The sequence below is a fragment of the Salvia splendens genome, chromosome 4 (assembly GCF_004379255.2).
Source record: "Salvia splendens isolate huo1 chromosome 4, SspV2, whole genome shotgun sequence".
Classification (NCBI taxonomy): domain Eukaryota; kingdom Viridiplantae; phylum Streptophyta; class Magnoliopsida; order Lamiales; family Lamiaceae; genus Salvia; species Salvia splendens.
Window position 1 is genome coordinate 16,453,105 of NC_056035.1, and position 11,349 is coordinate 16,464,453.

Consider the following 11,349-nt stretch of genomic DNA (forward strand, 5'->3'; position numbering starts at 1 on the left):
CCTTCCAGCTTCTTTTTGAATATCCATTTACAGCTGATAACCTTCCTTCCATCAGGTTTCTCAACCAATATCCAAGTGCCATTTTTCAGTAGAGAATCAATTTCATCCACCATTGCTTTCATCCACTTTTCCCATTCTTTGCTCTCCATTGCTTCCTTATATGAGGATGGCTCTATATACTCAACATCTTCAGCCACACATAATGCATAAAATAGCATCTCAGAATCATCAAATCTTGATGGCAGCTTGATCTTTCTTCTGACTCAATCCCTAGCCAGCTGGTAGTTTTCCAGATTATCTTGAGGCTGTGTTTGTGTCTCATTCTGAGCACTCTGAGGCTCAGTGACTTCTTCACTCTCCCCATGTTTCTCATGCCTCCCATGCTCCACCTCAAAGTCAGCTTTATCAACAGAATCAGTCACAGAATCAGGCTTCTCAACTATCACTTTGTTCTTATCCAGAAAAGGCATTTCAGTTTCAGAGAATACAACATCTCTACTAATCACAATCTTGTGATTCCCTGGCTCTACACACCACAAACGATATCCCTTCACCCCAGGTTGATATCCCAACATCACACACCTAATAGCCCGAGCATCCAACTTCCCTTGTTTGAGATGAGCATATGTCTTGCAGCCAAACACTCTCAATGTGGTGTAATCTCCATGGCTGCCATACCATCTAAAATCAGGTGTGTCTCCCTCTATACTTGATGAGGGACATTTGTTGATAAGTTTCACAGCCGTGGATGCAGCCTCGGCCCAAAACTTCTTCTCAAGTCCAGATGAGAGGAGCATACACCTCACCCTCTCTAATATGGTTCTATTTGCCCTTTCTGCTATGCCATTCTGCTGAGGATTCAGAGGTACAGTCCGGTGCCTTTTAATTCCCCTCTCCTTACAAAAGTTATCAAACTCTTTGGAGAGATACTCCAAGCCGTTATCAGTCCTCAAACATTTAAGAACCACTGACTTCTCCTTCTCCACTTCCAGGCACCATTGCTTGAACTTACTAAAAGCCTCTGATTTCTCTCTCAAAATGTATATCCACATTTTTCTAGAGTAGTCATCTATGATACTCATATAATACTTCCCTCCACCTACTGACACCACAGATGCAGGACCCCACAAGTCACTATGGGCATAATCAAGAGTGGATGTGGAAGTGTGCTTGCCTTTGGGATAGGGTTGTTTCTTGGACTTACCCAAAATGCATTCCTCACATGGAGTAGTGTCCATCTGCCCAGAACTTTGTATAATCCCCTTCTTGGCCAGCTCCTTAATGCTTCCCTCAGCTGCATGAGCAAGCCGCATATGCCAGATTTTGAAGTCATCAGCCTTCACAATATTTGCCTGTGCAGTAGGGATCTCAACACTAGCCAGTAGATAGTACAAGCTTCCCCTCCTTTCAGCTTCCATCACCACTCTTTGATCCTTGGAAACTGTCATTTTTCCCCCAGTAGAGCAGAATGTATATCCCTTGCGTTCAAGAAGCCCAAGTGAAATGAGATTCCTCTTGATATCAGGTATATATCTCACTTCACTTATAATCTTCACAGATCCATCTTGCATTCTCAGCCTGATCTTGCCTATACCTTGGATGGTACAAACTTGGTTGTTGCCCAATATAACCGATCCAGTCATCTCTTGGATCTCCTCAAACCAGCCAAGATTCGGACTCATATGCAGACTACACCCCGAGTCCATGATCCAAGATCCTCCCAGACCACCCTCCATCACATTCAGAATTTCTGGCACATCAGTTTCCTCAACACAGTCAGTGGATGGAACACGGTTTCCACCACCATTTGCTTGCCTTCTTTTCCATGCGAAGCAATCCTTTTTGAGGTGACCCGGCTTCTTGCACCAATGACATGAGCGGGTTTCCTTTTGATCATTTGATGGAGTTTTCTGATTTTCTTGGCTCGGCTTCTGAAACCTCTTGACTCCCTTGAACTTCTTGACATTTAGGCTCTCAGCCATAGCCTCTGGATTCTTAGAGCCTGACTTCTGAATTTCTTTTGCTCTTATGGCCGACTGAACTTCAACAAGGGTGATAGTACCCTCTCGGCCATACAATATAGCATCTCGTAGCTGATCAAATGACTTCGGCAGAGCATTCAAAAGTAATATTGCCTTATCTTCATCCCCTATCGAGGCGTCGATATTTTCAAGATCATCGACCGCCTTATTGAAGTCTTCAAGTTGCTCCAATATCCCTTTATCATCCAAGAATCGATAGGAGTATAACCGCTGCTTCATGAGCAGCCTATTGGCCAAGGACTTAGCCATGTACAAGTCTTCGAGCTTCGCGATTATTCCGGCTGCAGTCTTTTCTTTTGCAACCTCTCGAAGAACTTTATCCCCGAGGCATAGCACAATTGCACTATGAGCTTTCGCCTCGATCTCAGCTCGTTTAAGGATCTCCTTTTCGTCAAGATCCACCTTCTCCCCTTCCTCCGACTTGTCCTCCTTTCCGCCCGCCTCCAACGCCGAAGCAAGGCCTTGATGAATCAGCATAGCCCGCATCTTCATCCGCCATAAGCCGAAATCATTCCTACCCGTGAATTTCTCGGCCTCAAACCTAGAAGCCATAACACCCTCCAATCTCACCACCGAAAGAACAAATCAGAAATCAATCGCGCCTCCCGATTCCCACAGACGGCGCCAATTTGTAAACAATTGAGGAACGATTTGAGTAGCAAGAACAATCGGTTGAAGATTGGAATGAAATTGTAAAGGAAATTTTATTCACTGGAATGAGAAAAACGAGAGAGAGAAGATGAGCTACAGTGTAAAACTAACTAATGAATTAGCTATTTAACAGAAACTAACGGCTAGTTTCAATCCTACGGCTAGGATTAAAACTTGACTAACAAACAGATCTAACGACTGCTGAAACGAGTTGTCATAACAGCCGAGCTGCCGAGCTTGCCGAGCTTGCCGAGCTTGGTGCTTGAGCCATCACAATCTACCAACAATCAAATTTTGGAGTAGTATTTTATTTTTTTACTTCATTTCTTTTGATGATCATTGAACCATTTTGCAGTTGCTTGCTCAACAATAGATATCTTGAGATGATTCTTGTTTTAGAGATGTAAAACATGAATTCAGATTAACCCCAAAACCCACACCCTCCTCAAATCCGCCTCTCAACCAAACCCATTTCTCTTATCTCGATCTTCATACTCTTCCTCGCGATTTCCTTCACCATCTTATCCCCCTCCTTACAATCCCTCAAATCAACCCACCTCAAAATTTTCCCTCCAACAATTACGAAATCAGACGTTAGCGAACCCCCTTATTGCCTGCTATGGATGGCCCATTTCCTCTCCAGCGGCGGATACAGCTCCGAAGCCTGGTCCTACATTCTCGCACTCAACGCCTTCATCAGCAATCAGAAATCCCCATTATTTAAATTGAGCATCGAGCATTATGCTGATCTTCAAGAAATAGAATTCTGGGTGGGTTTGCCCTTGGAAATCCGATATCTCGCATCCAATCTCTATCAAACCAAATGCAAATCGAATCGCACCATAGTAATTTGCCACAGCGAGCCTGGGGCTTGGTATCCGGCTCTCTACCAAACCCTACCCTGCCCACCCACGGGCTATGGTCAGTTTAAGGCTGTTGTGGGCAGGACTATGTTTGAGACTGTTAAGGAAAAACTCCCTAACGTGACGCCGCGAACAAGATTAGGAGTCCCGGGAGGCGAAATCCCGTCGACCACTAGGGTTTTGCAAAAGAAACGAAATAAACAAGAAGAAGTAGGCGAAATTTTTCATGCTCATTTATTAATTTCACGCCTATTTATATTCTAAGGACCCTAGGGTTGATTCGACTTACGGGCCGGGAAAGACCAACAAAGAAAACCCGGACCGGAGCTTATAAATTGCTCGACCCAATAGTTCAACCAAAAACAATAAAAATAAATAACCGAATTAAAAGATGAGCAAAACAGATCCTACTCTACGCGTCTTCTCCTCGCGCCTTATTTAGAAACGTACTCCCCCAACCTTAAAGGCGGTTTGATTCTTCTCGCTGACTTCCTCTGCTCCCTTCTCTCTCTCGGCGACGACCTTCCTCTTTCCCTCGTCTCATAAGTCATCGCCGACGCATGTATATCCCCTACCTCCTCCTCCTCTGTGGGGCCGTTGTCTGGTTCCGTCGGAATGTGGGGATTAACCGTATCAACTCCCCACCGATAAGATCAGCCTTGACCTCAAGGCTGAGGTCTGGAAAGAGTCGACGAACGACTCCCATCGGCTCCCACGTCGGATTTTCTCCCCCATCATCATCCCACTGGATCAACGCTTCCTCGACTGCTGCTCCGTCCCTCCAAACCGTGCGGCTCTCAACCCATTTCAGTGGTCTCGACACCGGCCGACCGCGAGCGAACAAGGGGGGTAAACTCACCGCCCTCGAAGACCCTCCGTGCACAAACGAGCGAAGCAGACTAACGTGGAACACGTCGTGTACTCGACTGCCCTCCGGCAACCGCAGACAGTAAGCGACCTGCCCAATTCGCTCCAGAATCTCAAACGGTCCAAAGAACCTGCGTGCCAACTTAGAAGATGGAGGCTTGGCGACAGAATATTGACGGTACTGCTGTAACTTCAGTAAAACCTGATCCCCAACCTCAAACTCTACATGCCTTCGATGCTTATTCGCTGCTGCCCGCATCCGCTGTTGTGCTCTCTCCAGATTCGCACGCAGCCACACGATCAATTCGCCCCTCTGCCGAATCAAGGACGCCACATCGGTAGGGGTGAAATGCGACGGTTCCGCTGCCACCAACGGGGGCGGTTCTCGACCATACAAGGCCTTGAAAGGCGACGTGCCGAGCCCCTCGTGAAAGAAACAATTCAATGATAATTCCGCCCAAGGCAAGAAATTGACCCACTTGTTCGGCTTATCCGCCACGAATGCGCATAAATACTGCTCTAGACCACGATTTCTGACCTCTGTTTGTCCATCCGATTGAGGATGATACTCCGTCGTGAAATGGAGCTTAGTACCACTCAAACGCATCATCTCTTCCCACACATCATTCAAGAACACCGAATCCCTATCCGACACCAAGGTTTTTGGAAACCCGTGGTGCTTCACCATCGTTTCAATGAAAAGGTTCGCCACTCGCAGAGCATTGAAATGTGGCGGTAACGGCGCGAAGTGCGCATACTTGGACAACCTATCGACCACCACCATGATTGTAGTAAAACCTCGGGATTGGGGTAGACACGTCACAAAGTCCATCGAGACATCGTCCCAAACCTGCGAAGGGATAGGTAACGGTTGCAGTAACCCCGCCGGCTTTTGGGTCGAATACTTAGTCGTCTGACACTCCACACAAGCCTCCACAAACGTCTTCACCTCCTTCCGCATTCCCTTCCAATAAAATTGAGCGGCAAGGCGACGGAAGGTTCTGTCAACTCCCGGGTAGCCCGCCTGCGGAGTGGAGTGATGTTCCGCAATTAAAGGCAGCTTCGCCGCTGACTGCTCGGCTACATAAATTCGGCGATCATGATAGATGAGGCCGCCCACAAATGACAGATGACCGGGCGCTTCCCCTTTCTTGATTAACGCCCGCAACTCCCTCAAATCCGCCAAGGAGTCGACTTCCATTTGTAACAATTCCAGAATATCCGGGACCGGGTGGGCTGCCAGGGCTAGCAGGACCGACTCCGCCTGCACCCGATCCACCTCGCCGTCGTTGGGCTCCATATCGCGACGAGATAGTGCGTCCGCGACCCTGTTGCAGGCTCCCGTCTTGTATTCGATCTGAAATTTATAACCCATCAATTTCCGTGCATAGAATTGTTGAACCGGAGTCTGAATGATCTGCTGCAATAATTCCTTTAGACTCCTCTGATCGCTCCGTATCATGAACTCGCGCCCCAACAAGTACTGGCGCCACTTCTGGACCGCCTCGACAATGGCGTACAACTCTTTATGATATGTCGACGACACCCGCCGCCGTGGCCCCAATTTCTTACTAAAGTAGGCCAAAGGATGTCCGTCTTGCAGAAGGACCGCGCCCACCCCGAAATCCGACGCGTCCGTCTCAATATAAAACACCTTAGAAAAGTCCGGTAGGTGCAGCACCGGGGCCGATGTCATAGCTGTTTTGAGGGCGATAAAACTTTCTTCCGCCGCGGGGGTCCATACGAAGGCGTCCTTTTTTAGTAACTCCGTTAAGGGGCCAGCCAGAGTCGCGTAATGCGCTATAAATCTCCGATAATAACCCGTAAGTCCCAAAAAACCGCGCAGTTGTTTAATGGAAGCTGGCACCGACCACACGACCATTGCCTTGATCTTCTTTGGGTCGGCCATCAAATGTCCCTCCGTAATTAAATGGCCTAAATACTCCACTGTTGTACTGCAGAAAGCACACTTTGACAGCTTAACAATAAAATGATTAGCTTTCAGAATGGTGAGTACCTCGTGCAGGTGTCGCACATGTGATTCCAGCGTCGGACTATAGACCAATATGTCGTCAAAGAAAATGATCACAAACGTGCGCAGGAGTGGTCTAAAAATAGCATTCATGGCCGACTGGAATGTGGACGGCTCATTCGTCAATCCGAATGGCATGACAAGGAATTCAAAGTGGCCGTCGTGGGTTCGAAAGGTCGTCTTGAAAATATCATCCGTGTGCATCCGAATCTGATGATATCCTGACCGAAGGTTGAGTTTGGTGAAAAACCGAGCCGCCCCTAGCTCGTCAAACAACTCGTCCGAAGTCGGTATAGGAAAGTGATCGGGCACCGTCGCGGTATTCAGGGCCCTATAGTCAATGCAGAACAGAAACGTTCCATCCTTTTTTCGGATAAGCAACACTGGAGATGAGAACGGGCTCTGACTAGGCCAGATGACTCCCGAAGCTAGCATTTCCTTAACCTGGCGTTCGATTTCATTCTTCTGGAAATATGGGTATCGGTATGGACGCACATTGACCGGTTTCGCATTCGGCAGGAGGTGAATGCGGTGATCGAAGGGTCGGGCCGGGGGAACTCCCGTTTGGGTGTGAAAAACCGCCTCATGTGATCGCAACACTGCCAGAATTATAGGGTCCAATTCAGCTGGAAATTGGGGGTTATCGTTGTCCGCCTCCGGCTCGGCAGTGCCGGGAAGCGCCACCAACTCGAACATCTCGGCCTCTCCGCTAAATGACAGTAAGGTTGCGACAGTTTTGAGCGAAACCTCCTGCGCCATTGGTGGAGAAATCTTCAAACAGATCGGCACCCCATTGCGTACAAATTCCAACGTTCCATCTACAAAATCATTAGTGACGCGTCGCATAGATTTCAGCCATGCTAAGCCGAGAATAACATCCAGACCGTGCATCGGTAGGATATGCAGATTGATCAAGAACACGTGCGACTGAATCACCACCCTGGTTTGCAAGCTAGCGTGCGTACATACCAATGAAGCACCGTTTCCCACATACACACGGAAGGGCTTAATCGGTGTCAGCGGGAGCGCGAGCCTCTGCGCCACTCTGGGATGCAAGAAATCATGCTAGCTGCCTGTATCGACTAGAATGACCACCGGATCAGCTCCAATTGTCCCCCTCAGCTCTAGCGCATCCGGTCGCTGCCTGCCGTCTAGTGCATAAATGTGTGAGAGGTCTGCCGTTATCACCTCTGGAGGTTCCTGATGATCAGCCGATATATCCAACTCCTCAACTTCCTCGTCCATATCGACACCCATATAGGCCAAGAACGGTCGCTTACAGGCATGAGATGGACCCCACTTCTCCTCGCAATAGATACACACGCATCGGCGGGTGCGATCATCCCGTTGAGCAGTTGTCAAGTGAATGACCGGAAGCTTCTAATATTCCGGGCCCCTGGCATACACAGGTTTAGTCGCCGGCTGGGATTGAATCTGATGTTGCGGGGCAGCCAACACCGGGCCCTTCTGATCCCTGGGTGACCACGTACGGCGCTGGGGGGCTGGCTGAGGTGCGGGCGTCATACTGCTGCTATCGAACTCGATAGCAAGTGCCATCGCGGCCGCTACTGTTCTCAAATGTGGGTGCTTGACCTGGCTGCGCACCGGTTGTTGAAGACCCGCCACGTAGATAGGTAAGAATGTTGATTCCGGGAAATTAGGAATCTGATTCCGCATTGATTCAAAGGTCGCATTGTACTCCGCGAGCGAGCCCGTCTGAACCAGTTTTGCAATCAAACCAAGGTAATCTTCGAAACACTGTGGATCAAAACGTCGTCGCACATCCTCCAAAAAATCGCTCCAGAGAACAACCGGGTTGCTTGCACGATAGTTAAAAACCCACTCTGCTGCCTTATTGTCAAAGAGCATGACGACATAGTGCAGACGATACGCCTCTGACATCATAAGATGATCGAAATAGTACTGAATTCGGGCAATCCAATTCACCGCATCGAACCCATTAAACGGGGGGGTTTCATCTTCACATCCCGCGGTTCTTCCCACGCACGATGACCCCTGATATTATTCCATGCTGGATTATCCCACGACGTAGGCTGACGATACGCCGGCATGGCTAACCCTTAGTGATTCCCTGGGGGCTCCCACGAGGTCAACCCACCCGACCCCACCTGCAGGCCGGCCCCCAATCCTCCCAGTAGTCCAGGCATCGAGCTAGGGTTAGGAAACGAACTGACTGGTGGCAAACCCCCACTCATCCCCACTGGAAGTCGTGGCTGATCTCTTGTGCCGAAGCCCAGCGTAAAGGGGATGGTAGTTGCGACCGATTGGGTCGAAATCGACAGCGGTATCGAACGCGGCATGGAATCGGTAAACCAATGAGAGAGAAGTCCAAAGTTCTGCGCTTTGTCCGCCCTTGGTGGCACCAATCTGCGATCAAAATCATCCATGCGAGTTTCAAAACGTGCTAAAGAGGCCAGGACATGCTCAAACATCGTGGCTACTGGATCAGGTCCCTGAGCGAGCGATCCAGACGAAAATCCTCCGCTGATCGGTGGCGCGGAGAATCGATTGACCGGGAACCCCTCGGATCGTCCGGCGTCAGACGCTGCATGATCCATGAGTTCAGTGAAAGCACCAATTTGTTAAGGAAAAACTCCCTAACGTGACGCCGCGAACAAGATTAGGAGTCCCGGGAGGTGAAATCCCGTCGTCCACTAGGGTTTTGCAAAAGAAACGAAATAAACAAGAAGAAGTAGGCGAAATTTTTTATGCTCATTTATTAATTTCACGCCTATTTATATTCTAAGGACCCTAGGGTTGGTTCGACTTACGGGCCGGGAAAGAACCAACAAAGAAAACCCGGACCGGAGCTTATAAATTGCTCGACCCAATAGTTCAACCAAAAACAATAAAAATAAATAACCGAATTAAAAGATTAGCAAAACAGATCCTACTCTACGCGTCTTCTCCTCGCGCCTTATTTAGAAACGTACTCCCCCAACCTTAAATGCGGCTTGATTCTTCTCGCCGACTTCCTCTGCTCCCTTCTCTCTCTCGGCGACGGCCTCCCTCTTTCCCTCGTCTCATAAGTCATCGCCGGCGCATGTATATCCCCTACCTCCTCCTCCTCCTCTGTGGGGCCGTTGTCTGGCTCCGTCGGAATGTGGGGATTAACCGTATCAGAGACTGACAGGGTGAATGAGGAGCATGCTGGGAGGTGTAATTGGATGGATTATGTGTGGGTTCCTACTGATTTCCATGTTGCTACATTTACTCAAAGTGGGGTTGATCCATTGAAGGTGAGGAAGATCATCCAGCCAGTCGATTCTTCTTTCTTCGACCCGTTAAAGGTCGAGCCTTTGAGCTTGGATTCCGTGAGCCGGGTTGTGTTAGGATCACAAACGTTTATCTCAAAAGCCCGGGGTAATTCTTTTGTTGTTCTAGAGTATAATTAACATTCCATAAGTGTACTGGACTTTTTTTATATTCCGGCTTTGGGAGAGACGCATGAGGGCCATGCGTCTCCTTTTAATGAAACGCATGATGGAGATGCGTCTTTTAGAAAGACGCATGACTCTCATGCGTCTTTCAATTTTTTCGGTTTTTTTAAAGACGCATGAGCGCAGGGACGGACCCAGCATGTATCAAGAAGGGGCAAATGCCCCTCCTCCATTTTCTTCGCATATATATAATTTATATAATATAAAATTTATTTAGTTTAATTTCTCATTAATTGCCCCATCTAAAATACTTGAATTTTGCTATGTATATTTTTGCCCCTCATAGTATAAATTCCTGGCTCCGTCCATGCATGAGCGTCATGGTTCACTAGTGAACAGTCAATGTTTTCTAAAAGACGCATCTCCATTATGCGTTTCATTAAAAGGAGACGCATGACCCTCATGCGTCTCTCCCAAAGCCGGAATAAAAAAAAAGTCCAGTACACTTGGGGAATGTTAATTATACTCTAGAACAACAAAAGAATTACCCCAAAAGCCCATTTTGTTTTCTTGAGTGTGTTCAAATGGGAGCATAGAAAGGGGTGGGATGTTTTATTGAGGGCATATTTGGAGGAGTTTGGTGAAGAAGAAGATGGTGTTGCTCTGTGTTTGCTGACAAATGCCTATCACACAGAGAGTGATTTTGATAGGAAGATTGTTAGTTATGTGAAGGGATTGAGTTTGGATGATAGATTGGCACCTGTTTATGTGATTGATGGCCACATAGCTCAGGTTAATCTGCCGAGGTTGTATAAGGTGGCTGATGCATTCGTGCTGCCATCTAGAGGTGAGGGGTGGGGCCGGCCAGTGGTGGAGGCGATGGCAATGGAATTGCCTGTGATTGCCACCAACTGGTCTGGCCTGACTGAGTACTTGACGGAGCAGAATAGCTATCCGTTGCCCTTTGATAGGATGAGTGAGGTCCAGGATGGACCCTTCAAGGGGCATTTGTGGGTGGAGCCATCCGTTGATCAGCTGCGATTCTTGATGAGGCGTGTTGTGAGCAACAGTGATGAGGCTAAGGCTAAAGGAGTGCAAGCTAGGGTCGACATGAAGGGGAGATTCTCCCCTGAGATTGTTGCAGAGGAAGTTGTGACTCATTTGCAGGAAATTGTCCAAAATTTTGGTTGAGATTTGAATATCTGGATAGTGGAAAAAGGAATGAGGATTTGGTAAATTGATGTTTGCCTATTTGAATTCTTTTTTACTACTATTGGCTATGTAGAATGTCTTTTAGATGGTAGCATTGAGGGTATATTGATTTATGCAGACTATTGTTTGAAATGAGCTGATTTTATAGGGATTAACTGTACATCTGGACTTGGTCTATTCATATGTAGTGAGAATCTCAAGTAAAGAGGGTTTAGCCTTTCTTGAGCTGTATGTTTCAGAGAATCTACATAGTTTGTTCACTGTTTCTACTGCAAATATGA

The 11,349-nt window shown here is 47.8% G+C and overlaps 1 protein-coding gene across 1 annotated transcript; it reads left to right on the forward strand.

Annotated features, from left to right (window-relative positions):
- The first annotated feature begins 3,076 nt into the window (after positions 1–3,076).
- LOC121800728 lies at positions 3,077–11,142 on the forward strand. Its single transcript, XM_042200237.1, has 4 exons — positions 3,077–3,096; positions 3,292–3,655; positions 9,602–9,839; positions 10,413–11,142. The coding sequence occupies exons 1-4, from the start codon at positions 3,077–3,079 to the stop codon at positions 11,045–11,047; spliced, it is 1,257 nt and encodes a 418-aa protein (XP_042056171.1). The 3' UTR covers positions 11,048–11,142.
- The last annotated feature ends 207 nt before the right edge of the window (positions 11,143–11,349 follow it).